This window comes from Hemibagrus wyckioides, linkage group LG01, assembly GCF_019097595.1.
Source record: "Hemibagrus wyckioides isolate EC202008001 linkage group LG01, SWU_Hwy_1.0, whole genome shotgun sequence".
NCBI classification, from domain to species: domain Eukaryota; kingdom Metazoa; phylum Chordata; class Actinopteri; order Siluriformes; family Bagridae; genus Hemibagrus; species Hemibagrus wyckioides.
In genome coordinates, this window is record NC_080710.1 from 16,159,018 (window position 1) to 16,185,066 (window position 26,049).

Below are 26,049 nucleotides of genomic sequence, written 5' to 3' on the forward strand. Positions count from 1 at the left end.
TCTAAGGGTGCTGCATCATAGCTGACCTTGCGCTCTCACCCCAACCCTCCAAGGACGGGATATGCGAAGAACGATTGTCACTGTGCGTTACCGCTCAAAAGTTTGGGATCACTCAAAAATTGTATTGTTTTCCAAGGAAACTCACGAAATTAGTCTGAATAGAAAATATAGCAAAAGAACAGGACATGCTGACATGTCAGAGTTAGAAATAATGATTTTGATGGAAATGATGAATGTTTTCTTCAAACTTTGCCTTCATAAAGAAAAACTACCTTTTGTAGCAATTATAGCCTGGGCATTCTAGCTGTCAATTTTTCAAGATAATCTGATGAGATTTCACCCCATGCTTCCTGGAGCATCTCCCACAAGATGGATTGATTGATGGAGTCTTCCACCCTAGCTGAAATCAAGCTGAAATATGCAAGTGATCAAAAACTTTTGAGCGGTATTGTTTATGTGACAAAGAAAGGCTACTTAACTTCTATATAGTGTGATAAGTAATAATTGTTACAGACCACTGGAATTGTGTTAAACAGGCTTAAGAGACTAAACCAAGCTAACATACACTGACTGTAGTGAATTTGAAAATGTTTGGTACTCCTGCAGAAACAGCAGAATACACCATAGACAGAATAAATTGTGTGAATTGATATATTTAATAGAACAACTGTTTAACAGAATAATTGTATATATCATATAGTAATAATAATAATAATAATATTTCCTCTCATTATTATTATTATTAATAATAGTAATAATAATAATAATAATAATAATAATAATAATAATAAAACACAAGATTCATTTCAATAGACATGTACCAAAAGCAGATTTTATATAATCCAAGAATGCAACCCACACATAGAATTTCATGAGAATACATGAGCAAGCCTTTTAAAAAGAAAAATATTAACACTAAGTTATGCTGGGATTCCTGAAAGAAGCCCAGCTAATTGTTTTCCTGCAACAAAAAGAAGGTCTCTTTTCAATGAAACTTGACAAGAACTATCCATCTACTCTAATAGAGTAATGACTTGGGGGATTAGATGGTACGGAGATATGCAATATATGCTTGACTTTAGAGCTTAACATTTTCAGTGTATCAGTATATTTGGAATGACAGTAGAGGATGTCCTAAAATTACTAGCTGAGAGTGAATGCAGTGTGAGTATAGTCAGGATACTGAAAACGATAAGCAGTATTCCTGTAAGCATGAATTGTATAATGGGATTTTATTCATATTTATAAGTACAAAAGACACACACACACATATATATATAATATTTGTATTATAATATTAGTATAATATTATTAAATATTATAATATTTTGATTGATTATGCAAAGACACCATTATGTCAGAACTGATTATGTATTGATGTATTGATTATGTCAGAAACCGACATTAATGGATGGCTAAGGGTCAAATTAAAATATATATTTTATAATTGTAATAGTAACAAGTAATAATATACATTGCTTTGATACATTACGTGTTTTGAATATGCCTACTTTATTGCCAGTTCAGTGCACGGTCATATATTAGTCTTATAATAATAATAATCATAATAATAATAATAATAATAATAATAATAATAATAATAATAATAATAATAATAATAATTGAGGCTTTCTTTCCCCCATCAGCCCTGTGAGATCAGGGGCGCGTGAAGCGTTTGTTATTGTGCGCACGCGCATCAGTACAGTAGCCATTCCGCCAAATCAATTATTCTCTGGTTTGACCAGCGAGCCTGCACGCACTATATTACTGCAAATTACACACGAGCTACAAAACCGGGACTGTTTCTTAGGGAATAGACAAGATGCTGTAATAAGACATTTAGAGCTCCTCCATCCTTGGAGCTGATGGCAGCTTTAGTCGCCTGGAATGGTCGGCTGGTGGTCGTGGTCCGCTGAAAAACGCTACAAGTGAGCCAGCTGTCTTCTTGGCACGGAAAGGCAAAGAAATAGCCATGTCTGCGAGAGAAAGAGCAAAGGGACATGCGACTAAGGATAGCCTTTCTTTGCTGCCATGCTTCTATTTTGTTGAGGTGGGTCAGTGATTACTGTGTATCGCGAGAATCGGGACGTTATGATTAGCCATTAAGTAGATGCTGCTTATTTGTTTGTTTGTTTGTTTGTTTTTGTTGTTGTTGTTGTTTTGACAGGCTTGCAAAGGTGCACATGTATCTCACATGTTTGCATATTAAATATTTTGTGCATTTAAACTAGGATCCGAGATTTAAGCTTTGGGACTGTACAAATCTGGGTGCTGTAGCCTATAGCAGGTGTACTGAACCCATTTCTGTGCATCTAGGCTCCCTAAATAGTTATAGTTTGGGGCTTTGAAAGTAGGCTTTTCATGCATCAGGCTTCACGTTGCGTTTAAGCCAAGAAGGTACTTTCTAAACAGGTTACTAACAAATCATTTTTTTCTTTAGCAGTTTTTTTCCTACACCCTGAGTGAATGAGATCACGTGCAGTGATGCCTCGAGATTTCTAGATCAGATAGATTAAAAATGTAATGTGGTTAAAAAAGGCTAATGATTCCTGTCCACCTCATATTTGATTCACAACATCCATGCTTATTTATTTTTATAGCAACACATTATAGACCTTGTCAAGTTGTTTGCACAGACACCTATTTCCTTTATGTGAGGATAAGGACAAATCTGACCCATACATTTAATACTGTGTTAGTCATTAGTTGTATTTGTTAGTGATTTTTCTTAAGATTTCACCATTATACCTTTGGCCTTGTGAGAATCATGCGTATCTGGGTCAAACACACGAGGTGGCCATGCACCTTGTGACTTGATCCAGCAAACAGAAATATACACCGATCAGACATAACATTATGAGCACTGAGAGGTGAAGTGAATAACACTGATTACCTCCTCATCATGGCACCTGTTAGTGGGTGGGATATATTAGGCAGCAAGTGAACATTTCATCCTCAAAGTTGATGTGTTAGAAGCAGGAAAAATGGGCAAGAGTTAGGATTTGAGCGAGTTTGACAAGGGCCAAATTGTGATGGTTAGACGACTGGATCAGAGCGTCTCCAAAACTGCTGCTGTTGTGGGGTGTTCCCGGTCTGCAGTGGTCAGTATCTATCAAAAGTGGTCCAAGGAAGAAACAGTGGTGAACCAGTGACAGGGTCATGGGTGGCCAAGGTTCAATGATGCACGGGGGGAGCGAAGGCTGGCCCGTGTGATCCGATCCAACAGACGAGCTACTGTTGCTCAAATTGCTGAAGAAGTTGGTGTCAGAATGCACAGTGCATGACGGGTCAGGGCTGTTTTGACAGCAAAAGGGGGACCAAAACATAATACTATGCCTGATCGGTGTGTGTGTGTATGTATACAGTATAACAGTATATACAGTATATATATTTTTTTTTTGTATATGGTTTGTGAGTGGAAATTTTTCACCTCTTTATGTGGACATATGTGAGGTTAGGGTTTGGTGTAGATGTACATGTAGCATTATTTAGCTACAGTAATACACAACTGAGTAAAGATGCAAAACTAGAATTCCAATTTTATGTGTGTCAGAGAGAGAAATAATATTCTTAAATAAGATGTCTAGCTAATATGCTAATAGATAATTGTAATGATACACACAAAGTAGCCAATAACCGGTTTGAAAAATAGGTCTTGCCTCTTTTACTGTATTACTGTATTACTGAATTACTGTAATTTTGTCTTTTTGTGTATGTCCCTGTGCTTGTATGTACGTATACAAGTAGCCAGTCATGTGGGTATTTTAGAAATATACAAATAAATAAATAAAAAGGTCATTCATCACCTGTTCTTGTGGTCATATCTGTTAAGATTTTGTAAAGAAATGTAATCACAATTATTATAACTATAATTAGTCTGAAGAATTGCAAGTCATGTGACTTCCAACAAAATATTACATTTATTTCAGTTTTATTCGTATAACAGTTTTAACAAAACAGCTGCACAAAAATCCAGTTGTAGATTTATAGATTTGTGAATCAGGTGTGTGTGTGTGTAGCTGAATTTTTTTTTTCAAGGTAAAGAGTGTCCTAATCTGTTCTTCCACCTGCTACCTATAGCACAGCATGAATATTTGAACAATGCTGGATGTGGGAATCTTTAAGTGCTTGTTGTGATATTACCCACGCCTGTGCCTCTATAAATAAGCAACCATTCCCTATTCATATAAATTCATTATTGAAATGACTTTCGCTTCCTCCTCCAAGTTCTTTGTCGACCATTTGATGAGTGATACACTTGAATAAGCTTTGAAATCTTAGAAGGCCATTTTCAGGTACGAGAGGAATTCTAATCTGTCTCTCCAGATTGGATTTTGTGTTGCTGAAATTGCATCTAGGCTTAACCCTTTAATGTACCTTTCCTAAAAGTGTGCCAAGTTCTAGGACAGAAGGACTTATCACTTCTTCCATCGTATTACATGGCCTGTTGTGGTGTACAGTGGTTCTCATGCCTGTTTCATTGTCCTGATCAATTAATGAGGTATCACTTGGAGGTTGGGAAGTAGAAATAGAAGCTGCTTGATATGCACAGTGCTACAGCGAGCAGCTGCCTCAGCATGCTGATTCTGCAAAACTTTACTGTAGTCAAGGTGGTTCCACTGACCTATATTTTTTTCCTTTCTCCTGAAAAAGACAAAGAGTGAGAGGTCCTCAGCATTACTACATGGTTATAATGCATCCAGGTCTTTACATGTTGTAGATTTTTTTCCTGCACTGGGGTCTTTGGTTACTTTTAGGATTTAAAAAAAAAATAATAATAATAATGAAATGCAGATCAATTGAACAGAGTGGCATGTTTTGGTTTGAGAGATTTTTTGGTCTTTTAGTATTTCACTGTGCTTGAATTCAACTGAGGATCTGTTAGCACTCCCAAGCTCAGCAGGAGTTGTCCTTCTGTTCAGCACTAAGAGCTCCTGTGCTTTCTCTTTTCAAGGTTGCCTGTTAAAGCTGTATTTGGAACACGTCTGCGAGAAGATGCCAACGGCCAAATTTAGACCATACGCCACAGAGAGGACACTTTGCTGTGTTAAGCCCAACATGTTCTCTTCTTAGCAAAAGACTCATTGGAATCCAAATTCATTTTCCCATGCTTGTTTATTTTGCTGAATGCTTGATACCGATTGGTCACAAAGTGTTGATTAATTTTCTGTTGCAGAATGGCTTAAACAGTAGTTCCAGCAACAAGGTTTATATGTTTCATGTTTATTCTAATGTTATAATTTCTATTGTAGCAACGTACAGTGGATCACTTTTTTAAGTCACTTAAAAAAAAAAAAATAGAAATGATAGTGACTTATTGCCACATTTTCTCACCATGTTGCCTTTCTTTTATTCCAGCTTCCAATCCTGGTTTCATCAGTAGTGAGCCTTTACTTTCTAGAATGGACAGACATTTTCAAACCTGTGCACTGGGGCTTCAGCTGTTATGATCGCAGTCTGAGTTTACCTTACATCGAGCCAACACATGAGGTCATCCCCTTCCTCATGCTCCTCATCCTCACCTTTGGTGCACCTGCCCTCACGGTAAGTATAACGTACACACACACAAGAAAGACATTTATAAGGTGTGTGTGTATATATATATATATATATATATATATATATATATATATGTGTGTGTGTGTGTGTGTGTGTGTGTGTGTGTATATATCTATATATATATATATATATATATATATATATATATATATATATATATATATCTATATATATCTATATCTATATATATCTATATATATATATATATATATATATATATATATATATAAAAGTTGCTTAATATAAGGACAAAGAGTGTTGCTTTGTGCATATAGCAGATGAGAACAGCTCTGTGTATGTATTTTTTTTATTTGCTATGGAATATGCAGTATCAAAAGCAGACGTCTTCGTCAATCAATTACTGACCTGCCTGGTCATTCTCCTCTGATCTCTATCATCAAGAAAGTGTTTTAGTCTGCAGACCTCTCACTTACAAGGAGTTTTTGTTTTTCACACAATTCTGTATAATCTCTAGAGACTGTTGAGTGTGAAAATCTCAAGAGATCTCAGCAGTTTCTAAACCACTTAAACTAGCCCATCTAGAATCAACATCTATTCTACCGTTGAAGTTACACAGACCACATTTTCCCCTTTCTGATGATTGATGCTGACATTAACTGAAGCTCATGACCTGTTTCTGCACAAGTTGCATTGTGCTGCTGCTTTATGACTGGCTGCTGAGATTAACTGCGTGAATGTGCAGGTGTTGTAGGTGTTCCTCATAAGGTGAACAGTGAATGTAAATTACAGGTTGTACTGATATTTGACAACTTTGCCTGTAGTCTGGAGAAATTAACATAGGAAAGTTGTTTGCCTTGTAAGCTATTTGACCATAAAGAAGATGAGATCATGCCTGTGGGAAGGTCTTAGAGGTCAACTACACCCAGATAATATACTTCAAAATATTAGCTATACTCTAGCTCTTCTTGATAAAGTTTAGATGACTGTATATTCCATATAATCCATATAAAAGTTATAACAGTCATTTAAATGAAAATTCAGTAGTGCTTTTGGAGACTAATGGAACATCAGTGAGCATCAGTTAAACCTTCCATAGGACTGTGTTTTATATATATATATATATATATATATATATATATATATATATATATATATATATATACAGTGAGGGAAAAAAATGATCATTCTGTAATTTTAATGGTAGGTTTATCTGAACAGTGAGAAACAGAATAACAACAAAAAAATCCAGAAAAACACATTTCAGAAAAGTTATACATTGATTTGCATTTTATTGAGTGAAATAAGCATTTGACCCCTTTGCAAAACATGACTTAGTACTTGGTGGCAAACCCTTGTTGGCAATCACAGACGTCAGATATTTCTTGTAGTTGGCCACCAGGTTTGCACACATCTCAAGGAATTTGGGCCCACTCCTCTTTGCAGATCCTCTCCAAGTCATTAAGGTTTTGTGGCTGACCCTTCAGCTCCCTCCACAGATTTTCTATGGGATTAAGGTCTGGAGACTGGCTAGGCCACTACAGGACCTTAATGTGCTTCTTTTTGAACCACTCCTTTGCCGTGTGTTTTGGGTCATTGTCAGGCTGGAATATCCATCCACGACCCATTTTCAATGCCCTGGCTGAGGGAAGGAGGTTCTCACTCAAGATTTGGCGGTACATGGCTCCGTCCATCGTCCCTTTGATGCGGTGCAGTTGTCCTGTCCTCTTAGCAGAAAAACACCAGCATAATGTTTCCACCTCCATGTTTGACGGTGGGGATGGTCTTCTTGGAGTCATAGGCAGCATTCCTCCTCCTCCAAACATGGCAAGTTGAGTTGATGCCAAAGAGCTGGATTTTGGTCTCATTTGACCACAACAGTGTTTCTTCCATTTGGGAATAATCGCACCAACTGTTGTCACCTTCTCACCAAGCTGCTTGGTGATGGTCTTGTAGCTCATTCCAGCCATGTGTAGGTCTAAAATCTTGTCCCTGACATCCATGGACAGCTCTTTGGTCTTGGCCATGATGGAGAGTTTGGGTTCTGATTGATTGATTCCTTCTGTGGACAGGTGTCTTTCATACAGGTAACAAGCTGAGATTAAGAGCACTCCCCGAGAGTGCTCCTACTGTAATCTCAGCTCCTTACCTGTATAAAAGACACCTGGGAGCCAGAAATCTTTCTGATTGATTGAGTCTGATTTCACTCATTAAAATGCAAATCAATGTAGAACTTTTCTGAAATGCATTTTTCTGGATTTTTTTGTTGTTATTCTGTCTCTCACTGTTCAAATACACCTACCATTAAAATTACAGACTGATCATTTCTTTGTCAGTGGGCAAACGTACAAAATATCAAATAATTTTTTCCCTAACTGTATATACACACAAAGAAGTAAAATTAATCATTAGGTCAGCCTGGTCTCAGAACACAGAAACTCTGTGAGCTGTGGTACACAGAGTTATTAAATTAGATTTATAGCAGCGAGGATAGCAGGGCTCCCTTATGGCTAGACACATTCTTTATTTCATGCTCGGCTTCATATTGACCTCTTGAAGCTTATTAAACACAATTGACTAGACGGCTAAATGGGTTTGAAGTATGAACTATGAAAACACTGCTTAATTTGTTGGCAATATTCTTCTGTGTAACTCACCAGTGATCATGATGAAGGGCATTGTTGAACACCCTGCTTATACACACAGTCCATCTTAACAGCTAACCGAACTGAGAAGATTACAAAATGCTGCCATGTTTGTACTGTGTTTCTCAAATTTCCAAAACCAATAGTTGTTTGTATCTCTGTGGCCAAAAACTTATACTGAAACCGGATCATCACACCTGTATAATTCCAGTCTGGTCTTCTGATTCTTACTGGTGATGAGTGGTTTGCATCCTGTGGTATGGTCTTTGTCAAATGGTGGATTGTGATACTTTCACCCTGCACTTTGGAGGTTGGTGATGATGTCACTGACTGTAGTTGTTTTTGTTTTTTTTCATCACAGCATAAATGAATCCAATACCTTCCAGTTGCCTTTAAGAAAACTGTATATTCAAATACACAACACAGATACACAATACACAATAAATACTAAGCTTTTAGTTTAAATAACAGTGGATAATAAACCTTCTGCTCTCTTTTTACTCGGCTCATTTGTGTGTAAAGTCTGTTTACCTGACAGATTTAGCACAAGGGGCGGAAGTGACTGCAGGCTCTTGGGACTCCTGTGGTTTTGCCAATTGTCACAGTGTAGAGGAGAGACTGTGTGTGTGTTTGTGTGTTTGTGTGTGTGTGTGTGTGTATGTGTGTGTGTGAGAGAGAGAGAGAGAGAGAGATTGGGGGGCCAGAGTCAGTCACACAGAGAGGTGTGTGGTGTGATCTGCATGCTGTCAGGGTTCAGATTTAGCTCACTGTGTGGCACTTCATCAAACCAACCGTCTGTCTATATCCATAACAGCTCGCCTGCCATTGCAATATGTAGAGCACCGCTGACATCAAACACAAAGCCCTGCCGGGATTTAAACTCCTCACCTATCGACGAAAGCAGTCTAGCCTTTATGGACAAGGCAGCAGAGGCCACCATGTCTACACTGTCTATGGACAACATTCATCATGCGTATTTTCATGAGCATCTCAGTCAGATCATACAGATTTATGTTGATGGCAGTTTGAAGTTTTTTTGCTTATGGGTTAAAACTAGAGGAAAAAAAATTAACAGATTAGGTGCAGATGCAGATGCAGTTTAGGTTGAATGACGGACAGATTCAGGGCAGAAGGAGAAAAGATACACAGATCTCTGATACACAGCAGCAGGTCTATAGTGAGAGGACATTAATACATAAGTGTGCAGAAATAAAATAGATCATGCACTCATTCTTATACACATTTGCAGAATGATAGTCCTCAATTCAGTGAAATAAGGACCTAAAAACCTATAAAAAATTATTTTGTCTACAGATAATGATTGGAGAGGGCATTCTGTTCTGCTGGCTTTCCAAAACTCAGAGCGGCCCTGGAGCCGAGGCCAACATCAATGCAGCTGGCTGCAACTTCAACTCCTATGTCCGACGCGCCATCAGGTTTGTGGGTAAGTTGCACTCAGTGTGACTCAGTTACGTGACCCAGTCACTCAGTAACATTGATTTTTTGTTTTACTAGAAGTTGGAAGTGTACAGAACTATACACTTTACTTTCTAGCATCATCCTTAAAATGTATTTAATCATTTATTTTTTTTATTATAGGTGTTCATGTGTTTGGTCTCTGTGCCACTGCTTTGATAACGGACATCATCCAGCTGTCGACAGGTTACCCAACACCGTATTTCCTTACTGTATGCAAACCCAACTACACACACCTGAACTCCTCCTGTGATGAGAACTCTTTCATACTGGAAGACATATGTTCTGGATCTGACACTGCCATCATTAATGCCGGCAGGTAGGATTGGATACCAAAAGATTGTAGACAGTCTGCTTTTGTATTTTGTAGCACGGTATATAGCGCATCACAAGGCCAGGCAAAGGCTCTGAAAGCATGCAGAAGTCTGTCACAGAATGACCTGAATATTTCCTCAGTGGAGTGTTTCTTTATCTATCTTTAGAGCTTTCTCCACACGGGATGTTGAAACAAACTATTTCCAGTGTTGTTTTTTTAAAACTAAGGAGACGAGCGCTTGCATGTATTAGTAAGGGCTATTCTGGATACCTAAAGAGGCTTTTCATTATTCTTTTAATAAGTTTCAGGGCAAATGATGGTAGTGCGAATTGTCATCTTTGGTGTAATGCAGATTCAGTAAATAATGAAACAATCAGAAATGCATCTAGCCTTGGAATTCCAGATATAAAGCTTGTACGTAGGTTAATTTAACTGTATGTAGCTCTTATGACAATAATTTAGCCGATCATTTTGCAGAATTCATTTGGCAGTTCTTGGAATTGCTCACTAAATTCTAACTAAATTAGTACATTATTTCCACAGAGTGCTATCAGGCAGATTTATTGCTCTTGTAGGGATTTGTGTTTACTGAAGGTCTAGCGTATCTTTATTCATCCTTTAATCACTTAAGAAGCTGGTCATTAAAATGAGGTCAGCTGTGGAAGTTAGCATGACTAAACTATGTGTAAATTGTTACAAATGACCTTTCTTAAGCAAACAGCTTATAAACTAAACGCTGCACTGCCTTTTATTGTTGCCCGTCAACCTAATGGTAATAAAGTAGAGCCCATTTCCATTAGAAGTCCACACTTTAGTAACTGTCAAGCTGATAGCAGCAGACACAGCTCGATGATGTATTTTTCTTTACCAAAGGCAGATTTGCATTCAGAGGGCTGTTTTGTTGTACTTGTATATTGATTGAGGTTCCTACACCAGAGACAGCAGGAGAAAGAAAAAAAACAAAAACAAAATAGCATCATTACTTTTTCAGCCCAACACTGATGGTTAGTTTTTCACTTTCTTCTAAATATATCCGGTCGTAAATATTTGATAAATGTAGTTAGATATTATTGTGGAGGTAAGTTTTTATTAAAGGAAGGTGCTTATTGAACCTAGGCTTAATGAAACTGCTTTCATTTTGCTGACAGCCTGTGCAGAGTACCAGCACTATGTGTTCTCTGCATCGGTTTAGAAAAGATAAATATGTATTTTCTTTCATATATAATTTTCAGTCTCATTTGGGTTCTTCTCATTTTCCAGAAAATCGTTTCCTTCCCAGCATGCAACCTTGGCATCCTTTGCAGCTGTCTACATCTCTGTGAGTAGCTTGTCACCCCCATGCAGTGTATAACGTCTATTCAGGTTAACCTCATTATCATACAAAAGCTTTAAAAATTCAGACCACTGCACAGAGGCAATGCACACAGCTTTGATGTGTTTATGGACTATTTCATCATTCAGCCTCATTGCTGTGTAATTCTCTAAAATGATAAATGTATGCTATTGTCATTTAGACAGTACAGTGAAGTTAAAACTTACAGAAAAAAAGTCTTTGCTTGATAATACTTCCCTTTAGTGCTTTAGATTCAATGTTTGGGGAGTAGTAGAGGGTGTGTGTGTGTGTGTTCATGCTGAGGATATATGAGTGATGTATTGCTGATTCACAACTTGGAACAGTCCCAGTCACTGCATAAGGACAAATGGCATAAATAATATTGTTGTATATTTTACCATGCTATTAATTAATCATATACATCGTTAAGGTTTTCCAGTCACGTGTATCACAAATAATGAGTCTATTCTTACATATACACTACAATTATTTGCCTATTCTTGCACATACATTACCAATCAAAAGTTGTGATCCTTCTGCTCATCGTATTTAATTACCTTTTATATATTCACTTCAGATGCAACATACAGATGCTATTTCAGAGTATATGTTTTTTAATTTACTGCTAGAGTCTCAGTTGTGTTTCCATAATCCCTGTTGTCAATGAGCAATAATGCCTGTTTGGCAAAAACAACTGAGTAATAGCTTTTTTGCTTACTGTAGGGTTATTTGCAGTCATGTGCTGCTAGCAGTGAACTCCTCATGCTGAGTTTTACATTAAGATGTTTTATCAGGTTATTTATATTGCAGTTCCACCTCCTGACATTTTCACAGAGCATAGTTTGCAGTCTGCTTTGCTCTGATTGTCCTCATTAATCAAGAAATATATTTAGATTGCTGCCATTATGTATTGTCTATTCATTAGTGTGACAAGGTACACTATACCTGTATCATCTGGTATTGGTTGTTTGTATTAGGGTATCGTTTACAAGTACATTTAAACAAGCATATTACATCCATGGGCAAGAGAACAAAACTGGCCATGCTTAATTGGTGGCAGTGGGGACATATGTTCTTTCTGACCTATCACTCACAGCGTCATTAGGCACGTACGTCTGTCTGGGAGCAAGTGCATGTGCAATAGGGCAGATAGTTCTTTCCTCCATGTGTTCATGCCATAGGGGACTTGGGGACTGGAATTGGCCAAGACAAAAATAAGAAGAAAATCAATAATTAAAATAAATACATGAATAAAAAAGCCATGGTAACAGGCTGATATACACTATATTGCCAAAAGTATTCGCTCACCTGCCTTGACTCGCATATGAACTTAAGTGACATCCCATTCCTAATCCATAGGGTTCAATATGATGTCGGTCCACCCTTTGCAGCTATAACAGCTTCAACTCTTCTGGGAAGGCTGTCCACAAGGTTTAGGAGTGTGTTTATGGGAATTTTTGACCATTCTTCCAGAAGCGCATTTGTGAGGTCACACACTGATGTTGGACGAGAAGGCCTGGCTCTCAGTCTCCGCTCTAATTCATCCCAAAAGTGTTCTATCGGGTTGAGGTCAGGACTCTGTGCAGGCCAGTCAAGTTCATCCACACCAGGCTCTGTCATCCATGTCTTTATGGACCTTGCTTTGTGCACTGGTGCACAGTCATGTTGGAAGAGGAAGGGGCCAGCTCCAAACTGTTCCCACAAAGTTGGGAGCATGGAATTGTCCAAAATGTCTTGGTATGCTGAAGCATTCAGAGTTCCTTTCACTGGAACTAAGGGGCCAAGCCCAGCTCCTGAAAAACAACCCCACACCATAATCCCCCCTCCACCAAACTTTACACTTGGCACAATGCAGTCAGACAAGTACCGTTCTCCTGGCAACCGCCAAACCCAGACTCGTCCATCAGATTGCCAGATGGAGAAGCTCGATTCGTCACTCCAGAGAACACGTCTCCACTGCTCTAGAGTCCAGTGGCGGCGTGCTTTACACCACTGCATCCGACGCTTTGCATTGCACTTGGTGATGTATGGCTTGGATGCAGCTGCTCGGCCATGGAAACCCATTCCATGAAGCTCTCTGCGCACTGTTCTTGAGCTAATCTGGAGGCCACATGAAGTTTGGAGGTCTGTAACGATTGACTCTGCAGAAAGTTGGCGACCTCTTCGCACTATGCACCTCAGCATCTGCTGACCCCGCTCCGTCAGTTTACGTGGCCTACCACTTCGTGGCTGAGTTGCTGTCGTTCCCAAACACTTCCACGTTCTTATAATACAGCTGACAGGTGACTGTGGAATATTTAGGAGCGAGGAAATTTCACAACTGGATTTGTTGCACAGGTGGCATCCTATCACAGTTCCTGTGATACTGTGATACATACACCTGTGGCCAAGGAAGTGATTGGAACACCTGATTCTGATTATTTGGATGGGTGAGCGAATACTTTTGGCAATATAGTGTATGTTTCAGTATTGACACATTCCCAATATTTTCTATATGTAGTTATCAATAAAATCTGAAACAAATAGAATATCCTAATCTCAATATTCAGGTGTTAAATTATTTATACTGTTCCTGATGAAGTTTGGACACTCATAGCATCTTCTTAAAACAGATTTATCTTTCTATAATTCATTTTATATTTATATTTTAGCCCTTCTATCTCTCTGCTGCACCAGGAACCCTTTTTTTCAATATGAAGTTGCCATGTCTGCTTAAATGAAGACTGGCTCTCTATCTTAGCTGGCTTATTAAAAACCAAGACAATGCAATCTAACACAAATCTTTGTGCTTTTAAAGCAATGAAGTAAAACCTTTATACATGAATAATTACACATGGTCGCAATAGTTAAATCGGCAGATATACAAAAATGAGGCCGATGATTTTAATTATAATTGCATTTTTCAGGAACATTTATTTTTTTACCATAGACAATAATTTTACAGTGCCGTAAGCAGACACCACTGTGGAAGTTAATTGCCATCATATTGCTTTGTATTGAATGAGCTCATCATCCACCTAGGTCTCTGATATGTACATGTAAAGAAAAATAACAGTGCGAGATTGATGCCAGTACTATGCTCGATATGTGTAAAGGTAACTCATTAATGAGAGTGTATATGTTTCTGCTCAGATGTATTTCAACAGCACACTGACAGACTCATCTAAACTTCTGAAGCCCTTATTGGTCTTCTCCTTCATCATAAGTGCCATCATATGTGGTCTAACCCGGATTATCCAGCACAAGAACCATGCTATTGATGTCTACCTGGGATTTCTCCTTGGAGGGGGCATTGCCATTTATTTAGTGAGTTCTTTCTTTTTATAATCAGATCAAGCCCTTAGAGTTTCACAAGAAATCATTTCATATAGCATTAGAATTATTGTAGTGTATTGTGTTATTTTAATACACAACTCTCTTATTCTGATAGGGTCTGCATGCTGTTGGGAATTTCCAACCCAGTGAGGAGAAGCTGAAGAATGAATCTCAGGTTCAGGATACTGTTAGGTCCCTGGGTGAGCTGGGTCAACACGTTGGCCACCATCTGCCTGCTAAAAGCCGTAGCAGCAGTGATGGCATTTCCACCTCACACTCAGATGGACTTCTTCACCGTAATCTTCAGACCCGTCACACTAGATCTCTTACCAACCTGAAGAGATCCAGTGCGGACGTCGAAGTCCCACAGCCCCACAGCCCTATAGATAAGGAGAGCATGGTGACTTTTAACACTCTGCCTCGGATTCACCCAGCAACCATGGATGATGACACAAGGCGCAATGGAACAGTCTATTCGTCTATGGACTCCAGTCGTTCCAAACAGTTGTTATCGCAGTGGAAGAGTAAGAATGACAATCGAAAGCATTCCATGCAGACTGTGGAGAGTGCCCTGGGCCAGTGTTCCACCAACAACATGGAGACTCGCTGTAGTTCAGAACCTTCCACCGTAGGCATTGCTGGGGAGCAGCAAGGTCCAGTAGGGTCATGTCTCAAACTGGCCACTGGAAGCAGCACTTTACCCAGTAACCCTTGTGGTATTGCTGGAGGTACAAGAGTGCCTATTCAGCCCAGGCCAGGCTCTTCACAACTGGTGCACATTCCAGAGGAGACTCAGGAAGGCATGAGCATTTCACCTAGAGGCAGTGTACGGGACAAGTGGCTGAAAAGCATGGAAAAGAATGCCAACGGACAACCACGCATTGTGCCAGTGATTGGCATGTCCAAGCAGCATGGCCTGTTGCCTGCAGGCTCCAGCAGTTCTGAGAGCAGTAGCCACACCAGCTCCACTGCACCTCTGCACCGCCATAAGAGCCTGAGTGAGGAGCCTGGTTCAGGTGTTACCAGCCAGAGTTCCATAGTCAGGGTGGAGGCACACCCAGAGAACGGACGGCCCTTGGTTCATGCCCACTCTACTGAAGGCAACGCTTTCTGGACCTGGAAGTCTCAGAACAGCTTAAGACAGTCTTTTGAGCTCAATGACCTCAACCGAGACTCAGAGAATTGTGATTCACTTAGGGACAGCTATGGTTCCACAGACAGGAAAAGGAGCAACTCTGGTGTTCCGATACATGTCACTGTCCCAACAGTTCCTGCTGTCTCTTCTATTTCCACTGTAGCCAACTCAGTAGGAGATCAGCACCCTCATCAAACCATCTCCACCATCCGGGTCACCCCTATAGAAAGCAATGAGAGTGGCCCAGAGAGTCGCGACTCAACACTGAGAAGGAAAAGCAATATGATCCTAATCCCTGAAAGAGGGAACAGCCCAGACAACACCAGGACCATTTTCTACAAGGGCACTTCCACCACCCCAGCATTTAAAGAGTAGCCAGCATTTAATGCCTTTTCACTGTTTATGTATCACACATGAGGTCCATTTATGAGGTGTTCATTTATATTTGTCCACACATGTACAGTTTGCTGGTGTGTTTTGCACTCTGGATGACACCATTTCTTACACTGCATGAAATCACTGGTTTATAAAGTTGTCACAGTGACACAAAAGCACAAACCCAGAACTCTTTCTATGCTGTTGGCTGTTGTCCTAAAGAAGAAGTACAGTATATTGTAGCATATAAACTAATTCTTTATTCTATACACTGTGAAGTTGACCTAGTGCCAAGTCTTAACTTAAACACTGTATAAATGTTGAACAAAGTAATTTTTCAGTGATTACCCTAGCCCGTAATTTTTTGTAATATAAATATTCTCTGAAATGGGTGCTGTCCTATTTAGATATGGGAAAAAAAAGCAAAAAAAAAAAAAAAAAAGCTTGGAGCAGAAAATTGTTTTGTGAGAAGCATTTAATGACCATAAGTGCTTAGAATATTTTCTGTAGTTTGTTGTATAGTCTTGCAATCAGGGCTGGTACATGCTATTCTGATGCTCTAGGCGTAACAGAATGTAGCTATACCTCCAACCAGTCTGTTGTATAAACTTTTTACAAATTGATCACTGCTGATGACTGTCTTCTTATCTATTTAAAGTGCTTACAGAATGCACTCATAGAGAGCCTGGTTAAATGACATACTGGACAATAGTGTTGGCACTATAAACCACCCATGCTCAAGTGCCACCCTAGGAAATTGCCTAGTTCAACATTATGTATGCACCGGCCCTGCTTGAAATACCATGCACTATATTCTCCTACTTGCAATACGAATCCTTGTTTTCACAACTTCATCGTGAACTAACTTAATTTGTGTTTCTTGCTTTCAACTTTGCTGTACGCCGTAATTTAATGAATTCTCCTGGTCTCACTAAGGTGAACGTATGTTCAGTAGCAAATCAAGGTGCAAATAGATCACCGTCTTCCTTTAGTGTGTGTGTTAGAACCAGGTGCTTGTGGACACACTCTGCTGCTACTGTAAGATCACTCACAGCCCAGACCTCTAGCTGTGCTGTTCTCTACTCATTTTTGCACTTGAGTGTACAAAGTGAGGCAGAAGTAACTTAAGCCTATGCCACTGATATTTCCTTTACTCTATTGCAATCTCTTCACATAGATCCAATTAACTATTTCATATATGTCTAATTTTGATCCTGAAAAAATATGCTTGATTTCTGGAACCATATTTATCTAAGCAGCCCCTATATCCATGTAAAGTATATTTATATTTAGTCAAAATATACATGTGGCTATTATAAGAACACACAAGTTAACTATTTTTAGACGTATTTACCCAATGTGGTGCCATATCAACTATCACATAAAAAATAGAATTAAATGTTTATTTTAATAGAGATGAAGATTAACAATATTCTTTATGTGTGTGGATTTTTATAAAACATGTAAATGTGCCAAAGGGTATTTAAAAGGGAAGGTTTTGTGCTTTGCTATAGTACTTCTACAACACTCTGTATTCTTGTAAATCCACATACAGCGTGGCACAGCTAGAGCGTCTGCATGTTGATGATTTGATATCAAACATATGTTTTGTTCTCTTTTTGAAAAGGATTAACAGAGTTGCAGAAAGTGTAATTATTTAGTTGTTTATTCTGGACATTTATTCTTGTTGGTGGACAATCTTTATGAAAGTGTTATTTTGTTAGAGTAGCAACCTCGACACTACAAAGGAAAGACATCTGAATAGTGTGTGCACATTTCATTTAGGGAATGCATCGTGCATGTTTCTGAGATGACTGAGGGGCTCTACCCTAAAATACTGTGTTTGTGTTTAATCAGGAAAGTGGTGATAGGTTAGCTGTGTATGGGAACAAGTCCAGCAGCACCCATTACACTGGCACAGGCTCTGTTTAAGAAGCTACGAGACATCGTCTTTCTCTCCATCAGTTGTGCCAGATCCACGCAAGAAAAAGGATCCATGAGGGGAAAAACTGTGTAGCTGTGTTTAAATAAATGTTTGTTATTTAGTCCACAATGAAGTCTTCATTCCTTTTTTGATTTTGTGTGTCTTTGATTCTTTTAATTTTAGAGGTTTCATTAAAATAAATGGCTGACTGAAGTGCAGTCTGATACACTATTCACTTCATTTCTATATTATCTCCAAACATTTCTTTCTGTAAGTAAGTGATCCTTGTGATTCAGTCATTAACATTCACCCAACTATCAGATAACCAGAGCTTGTGTCTTAACAATTATTTGGATTTCTCTAAAACTATACTATAGTTGTTCATTTATGTTATCATACACAGCAGTTACAGCAGTAAATTACTATTATGCTTATGATGCTGTTCTACAATGCTTCATTCTGCTGCTTAGGTTTTCCATGTCATGATACTTATTAGATAAGCCTTCCTATAAGCATCCTATGCCAGCTTAGGTAGTGTCTCCTGACTTTGTACAACTGAAAGAGGATACTGGTATGAGGTATTGTGTTAGGTTAGCTCAGAACAGGATCCATTCCTTACACTACATTACAACAGATAACATTCTACATTGTAAGATTTTCAAGGACAATATCTAATAAAGTACATGACCAATTAAATAAATTAGCGCAAACACAAAAGTCCAGGGGGTGGAGCTGGACCTGATCCAACTCCTACTATAACCCTAAACCCAACCTATGAGATGCTGTACAACCCAGAACAATAAACTCTCATATCCTGCATGAATCATGCTGAGCTGTCTCCACCCTCTGGATTTTTGGATACACTCAGCTCAGGAAGGAGGAGCTAGCTCAGGTCGGACTCCACCCTCTGGATTTTTGGATACACTCAGCTCAGGAAGGAGGAGCTAGCTCAGGTCGGACTCCACCCTCTGGATTTTTGGATACACTCAGCTCAGGAAGGAGGAGCTAGCTCAGGTCGGACTCCACCCTCTGGATTTTTGGATACACTCAGCTCTGGTAGGAGGAGCTAGCTCAGGTCTGACTCCACCCTCTGGATTTTTGGATTGGTTCAGCTTTGTTAGGAGGAGCTAACTCAGGTCTGACTCCACCCTCTGGTTTTTTGGATACACTCAGCTCTGGCAGGAGGAGTTAGCTCAGGTCTGACTCCACCCTCTGGATTTTTGGATTGGTTCAGCATTGTTGGGAGGAGCTAACTCAGGTCTGACTCCACCCTGTGAATTTTTGGATCAGTTAAGCTCTGGTAGGAGGAGTTAGCTCAGGTCTGACTCCACCCTCTGGAAATCACTAAATAGTGAACTGTGTTTGTAGTAAATTATTAGCCACAAGCATGCCTAATTATTCCATTTTACCAAATGTAAAATCGCAACCTTTGCACTGCAGATTAAACATCTATTAAATGACCTTTCAAGACAGTAAACATGTCACTACAAAGAGACTAATAGACAAATGATGATTTGGCTATACAGTGGTGTTGCAGAGTTGTCCTATAGCAGATGTCATTACAGAAAGGTTAAAGCCCTTTCATTTTGGATAGGGTTGTACAACTAACTGGAGAGCAAGAAAGATCAGTTGTCCAGTAAATACTCTCTAAATACTCTAAATTCACTCTCTCTCACTCTAAATACTCTAAATAATTCTCTCTCTCTCTCTCTCTCTCTCTCTCTCTCTGTCTCTCTCTTGATTGAAGATTAAAAGGCTATTTAAATAACTGGTCATGGTAACAAAGAAAAATCACAAAAATGATCTGGGGTGTGACTCAAAACGAGCCCCCTGTTGCACACTAGGCTAGGCTTTAGTTTCCACAAAAAGAGAATTGAGTCACAGTGCCATAGCACATCATCTCTGTCACAGTTCATTGTTAAGTTAACAGTGCTAACATTGTAGTATGATTTAGTGACACTGGAGGTCTCCTTATCAGTGTGTGATAGAAGAGTAGTTAGAGCACAAATCTGCACAGTGTACATTCAGAAGAATCTGAGATTTAGCAAAGAGTCTGTTTTCAAAGAGAGATTAAAGATCCACCACTTTACTATGCCATTTAACTGCAAACTAAATTCAGTAGAAATAGCCTAGACTTGAATTCTATTTTATTTATATAATAGCGTTGTGCTGTTTTAAGTTCTCTCTTAGCTAAACCCTCTTCTATTTGACTAATATGAGGATATTTTATGGCGGCTAAAAAGCTCTTCTGTAAGTGACTCTGGATGAGGATGTAAGCTAAATGGTTCACATGTGAAAGTAAATGATGAACAGACATTTTTTGGAACGAAATTTCCTAGTAGATGAACATATAGTCCCTTAAATTATACTATACTGTTTATGTAATACACATATGACTTGGCTACTGTCACTGCATGAGGCTTTCTTTCTAATTTTAATACCACATATAATAGAATATTTGAACAGGTTTTAGAGAGGCATTTCCTCCACTATATTCCTATTTTAAATTAAATCATTATAATCCTTTCTTGTTTGTTGTATGCATATGCAATAGAAAAAGTATGACCTCAGGATACATATAGTTTAGTTTAGTGAGAAGTGCATCCTTTTATTACACAATACAGTCTCATTACCCACTTTTAATTACTGTTTCAATTCCTTTGAATTGAGTTTTAAGGGGGGAAAAGTGTTACCATGGCAACAGGAGGAATCCACAGGACTGGGATGCTCAGCCTCCGAAAGAACTAATTCCATTTTCTTTAGCCCTATTGCCCTGTTAAATCCTATGTTATTAGGCAACCACTCTTGGGAATCATGGATGGAGTTAACTTTGCTCCCAGTGTTAGCATATAGACAAGCTAAATATTTAGGCTTTATTTGCAGTTCTACAATGCTCTGTAACGTCCCAACAACATAATCCCCTAATATATTACAGAATCTTTGTGATTTGTGAGAAAATGTACTTCTGCAAAAGCTTATCAGTGAGAGTATAAGGATAGTATACTTCAGCCAATGGCTGACATGAACGTGTGTGAAAGAATTCTCAAACATTGCTTGTTATCAGTATCAGCAGGAAGTGTGACCTTATCTTATTATGGTACTATAATGCCTTCATTTTAATGACAAGCCAAGTCGGTTGCTGCTGCTGAAAAAAGAGGACTATGATCAGGTCAACTCTTACTTTTAAGTTTTCTTAAGTTTTCAGTACTTAAGTTTATTGTTTCATTTATTGTACTTTAATAATTAAACTACAACAACAAAAGGGAGTGTGCAAATACAGCATAAACAGAACTGCTGCAAAAATCTTAGTGTATGTGCAGAGATCAGCTGTACTTTCATGTTCAATGTATTCAGTGTGTTGTGTTGCACCAAGGCACAGCAAGCTGCAGTTTGTGTTAGCTGTAAGCTGTACGCACAGCAGGAGAGTCAATAAGATGTTCACTCACAGCTTATGACAGAAAAACACAATATATGAAATGCCCTCTAAAGTGCACCCTAGTGGTATAATATACTCGTGATATACTATAATATAATTTGCTCCTAGGATTGAGCTAGTCATTATCTTAACACATTAAATCACATGTTGTATCATTACATTGTTGCCTGTTTTAATTTAAGCAGTAATGACTTACAGAAAACACCACATTTTATTCTTTTGCAGTGACATGAGCAGGCCGAGCAGGTTATAGGAGGAATGGTAGTTGTAGAGGTGTCTGTTACAGGACCTGTTCCTAAAACCTTTGAATATTTTATGAATGGCTTCTGGTATGGCGTGAGTGCACACTTGGTTTTAGTGTTAATGAAATGCAAGCAGCACTGGTGCACTGGAGCAATCCACATGGACACAGTCCATTATTCACATGCCGAAAAAAGTAGGTCAGAATACAGAGAAATGATAGCTGAGGCTGCCCTTGACTGCTGTTGAGGAGTTAATATTCTGCATGAGGAGGTGGATCCACCGTATTAACCTTGTAAAGCCAACAGGATTATTGTTTTAGGTGATTGATTTGGTTTTGATAATTTGTATGCTCCTCACATGATTCTGGGAGGAGAAGACATTTACAATGCTGTCATGTTCAGCTACTTACTTACTCATAAAATACACACAAAAACAATGACAAAAACTTTGCACATATTTTTTTTCCTGTTTGTTAAAAGAATTATAATAATAATAAAAATAATATCTGGGCTACATTTCCTCTCAACAGAGTTTTAGACCGATGGTATGCTTAGTCTGTGACCTAGTGAACCAGTGTTAATGTATTCACTGATAGAGACTTCAAAGCACTTTTGTACGTCGCTCGGGATTAGTGTATATGCCAAATGCCAGAAACGTAAATGTAAGATAGGGAAAAAGTAATGCAAATCTTTTAGTTGATGTACATTGTTCTTTCATGCACAGTTTTTCCTTCAAATTCATCCCTGCTGCGTTTCTTACAGTGAGTGACATATAATTCACATACAGGGGGTTTCTTAAACAGATTGCTACACATGCATTTCAGGTGAAGTCCTCTTCCCATTTATCTGAATTGCAGATATTCATGTAAAAATCCCCCTCACAAGTACACCAATGAGAATTCTGTAGGTTAATGAAGTGTTTCCTTTTACCTTTGCTAGTGATGTCCTGGTACAGGTGACTATGTGATTTTATTATATGATTAAGTGCCCCACAGAATGGGTTAAATAAAGAGACACATCAACAGAAACAGGGAAATTAGACTAATCCATCTGACATAATTCAACAAATGGCCATATATGAGATTGAGGTCAGTGCTTTGTGGATAATTTAATTCACACATGTTCCAGTATGCTGCGGACTCACAGCAAGAGAGACAGAGGTTGCTGGGAATTCATGCTGTTAGTGTTGGTAAAAGCAGAGGACAATAAGAGCAAGTCTGTCTCTTCAATAAATCTTTTTTACTGCCAGATTCAATGTTTGGTCTAGATAGAGAGGTCTGAAAACCATTTGAAACTTGGATTGACAGCTCTTCTCTGTTGCTGTCTCCTTGTATTTTAGCTGTCTGTGGAGTTAGCGTTAGCAGGCTGTTGATGTGTCTGGAGGTAATAGATTAAGGCAGAGATGAGGAAGGAGGACACATTCTTGCAGGAGAATGACAGAATCTGAAATGAAACACAGGTACAAAGAAGCAAACAAACAGAATTTTAATGCACTTTGTTGAAAACCGAAAGAACAATATTCTAATTCCATTAGTTATGTCAATCCATTGTATTCCAATGCACCATGGTATGCGGTATGTAGTGTTTCCACCTCACAGTTTCAAGATCCTCTGTTTAATCCTGAGCCCTTAGTCAGAAGGGTCACTACAAATCAATCAGATCAGTTACAGTGACTGATCACCTTTACGATGAAACACTTCTAGCATGATGTGCTTGTCCGCTATGATATTATGTAAACATATGTCACCAGATTTCAGTCCAAATGAACACTTATGGGAGATTTTGCAGTGACATGTTAGTGTTCCCAACCACCATCATCAAAAACATTCAAAAATGACGTTTATCTCGTCAATACTTTTCAGGATTTCTAAACTCTTGTGAAAGCTTTTCCAAGGTGCATTGACATTGTTCTGTTAGCTTGTGGTAGCCCAAAACTACCACACGTGTGGCTTAATAATAAACCTTATGTTTCCTTTAAATCTGTCATGTCTGTTGAACTATATCTGGACTTCAATCAAGCCAATTTTGGCAATTGTGTGTTTGTTGTTAAAAAACGCTATCAAGATAAAATTGAATGTGATAAAACCACAGGAGAACCATGGGATATCATGTTCTAGTGACGTTTCTCATGATCCCTGTTGTGTGTGCTTGCTTTGTTTTATGATTCATCACTGTGTACTCACACTTGTAATCATGCACACACCACAGGCAGTTATTATATTCTGACATTATTTTACTGGGTGTTGAATGTCTTCTCACACATACTCACTTTTCATCAAAATAAAATCTCATCCTATTAGTTGGGCTTCAGTGCCATCTTCTGGTAGCATGGCTTTTTTTTTTTTTATATGTACGCTTATTAACAGCTCTTTCTATTCAGTCATTAGTCAAGTACATTTTTATGAAGGCATGAAAAGAGATTTATCACCAGAGGATTTCTAAATGACTGCTAATTTGGTGAATTAATCATCAAAGCATAATCAAAGCTGAAACCTTTTTTTCCCATTATGCATAATAACATAGGTCTGTGATGAATCAGATAAGACATAGCTGATTAAATCTTGTCCTTTTTTCACTTTGTTGCGTGCCCTAATTTCACTTGATGAAGCTAAAACCCATAGATGTAGAAAGTGAATAATGAACGTCAGTCATACCTAGAAGTTAATCAGTATAACTATGTGATTTAAGCCAGAGGCGAGACTTTGAAATAAGCATTTTACAAGTTGCATTAATTAACAACTTTGGAAAGTATAGTTGGACCGGTTGTTTTTTTATGGTGAGGGATGCCCTTTAAAATCTTCTTGTGATCAGCAGTGTGACCTGGCCAACAGTGATACAAGGCAGAAAGAATGTAATGTTCACACACAGCTGCCAGAGGCTTACCTCTATTTTGTAGTCTCTCTCTCTCTCACACACACATAGATGCATGGATTAGCCATCAATAGTGGTTGGGAATGCATCAGACTCTTGGCCCAGTGCGATCAACAAAATAAAAAATGAACCATGCTGTGTTATTAAACCTGGCTCTACAGAGGGTGTTATACACCTCTAATGATAAGAATAGCATTCATAAATCTAACAATCCAAGCAGTGGGACAGTTCTAGTTCATGCAACACTAAAATTACATTGCTCCTGATAGCTGTGATGTGTATCCCGTTGAGTGTGCCCTGGTGGCGCATTAGGAAAGAGGATCAACTCCCCACCTCCCTGCTTACTTACTGAAAAGGAGCTATCCTGCTACCATGGCAACCGAACCACAGGCTTTATCTTATAGTTTATGTTTGTCTTGATGCTGTGTTTTATCATTGTGAGAGCTCTTAAAGGCATCCCATTATGCTATAATTGTTTGACAGCTATTAACTTGCCCTCAGTGTCATCTAACATTGTTGCAGAGGCTTTTAAAGAAGGGCACAGTCAACAAGCTGTCTGTACGTGAGGGAATTCAGAGTACACAGATGTGTTTTCAGTATGCAGGATATTAAACTGAGAGTGCTTTTTTATGCTCAGCATAACGATTAAAGCACTGATTTTAAAGTGTCTAGCATGCCATGAGGTAGCCAACTTTAGCAAATGGCTGTAATTTCAACTAAAGACTTTTTGTAAGTGTGTACGCAGAAGTTTGCAGTGAAATATAGACTGCCTTGTAGTTGTTTTAACATATAGTCGATCGGTTTAATAGTAAAGTAAGCAGGCGCTAAACATTTTGAACATGGAAACATAAAAATACAGCCTTCCTTCAGTGTTTACTTTAATCACCCCAAGACACCCTGCCTAGGCTAGAACATCCAAATGTAAGTGCAGACTTTCTGAAATGACAGGTAACACAGCTCTTTGTCCTGGTTGTTCAGATGTTGCTGGTCAATATTTTTTTCTTCCATGTACAGAGTTTTTTTTATAGCTAAAAGCAAATATTTGACTGTCTGTTGATGGAGTGTAAGGGGAATATTATAGAAATCATCTTTAATTAATTTAACTCATGTTTAATTGCCTCTTCTTCAGAATAAATTAATCTAATTTTTAAGATGCCCTAGGACACATGAGAAATGTCTTATTTTAATATATACTGACAATTCATAAGAATAAGTAACCACGCATGAGGCTTGGAGGAGGTTGAGTTTATATTTTATGTTGCCAAGACCTTTGAAAACCTACACAAGGAGGAATCACAACTGTTCATAAAAAGGTCTTTCAAAAAGTGGTAAATGAGTTTAAATAAGATACATGAAGCTAAAAAAAAAGGTTTCACCATGTCATAGAAGTTACTGAGGGTAAGGTGAGACACTTTCTCTCATTTACTTTCAGTAACACCTTTTTCCTAGTCAAGGTGGTGGTGG

At 38.5% G+C, this 26,049-nt stretch overlaps 1 protein-coding gene across 1 annotated transcript; it reads left to right on the top strand.

The window, feature by feature from the left end:
* The first annotated feature begins 1,721 nt into the window (after positions 1-1,721).
* Positions 1,722-18,147, top strand: LOC131369417 (phospholipid phosphatase-related protein type 4). Its single transcript, XM_058416091.1, has 7 exons — positions 1,722-2,050; positions 5,359-5,544; positions 9,477-9,606; positions 9,762-9,957; positions 11,215-11,272; positions 14,420-14,593; positions 14,718-18,147. Exons 1-7 carry the CDS (start codon positions 1,973-1,975, stop codon positions 16,110-16,112), a joined length of 2,217 nt encoding a protein of 738 aa, XP_058272074.1. The 5' UTR covers positions 1,722-1,972; the 3' UTR covers positions 16,113-18,147.
* The last annotated feature ends 7,902 nt before the right edge of the window (positions 18,148-26,049 follow it).

Excerpts from the sequence above, each read along its gene's own strand:
- LOC131369417 (XM_058416091.1), top strand. The coding sequence starts at position 1,973 with ATGTCTGCGAGAGAAAGAGCAAAGGGACATGCGACTAAGGATAGCCTT. Across the intron at positions 2,051-5,358 it reads CATGCTTCTATTTTGTTGAG|CTTCCAATCCTGGTTTCATC; the intron begins GTGGGTCAGTGA and ends CTTTTATTCCAG. Across the intron at positions 11,273-14,419 it reads TTGCAGCTGTCTACATCTCT|ATGTATTTCAACAGCACACT; the intron begins GTGAGTAGCTTG and ends GTTTCTGCTCAG.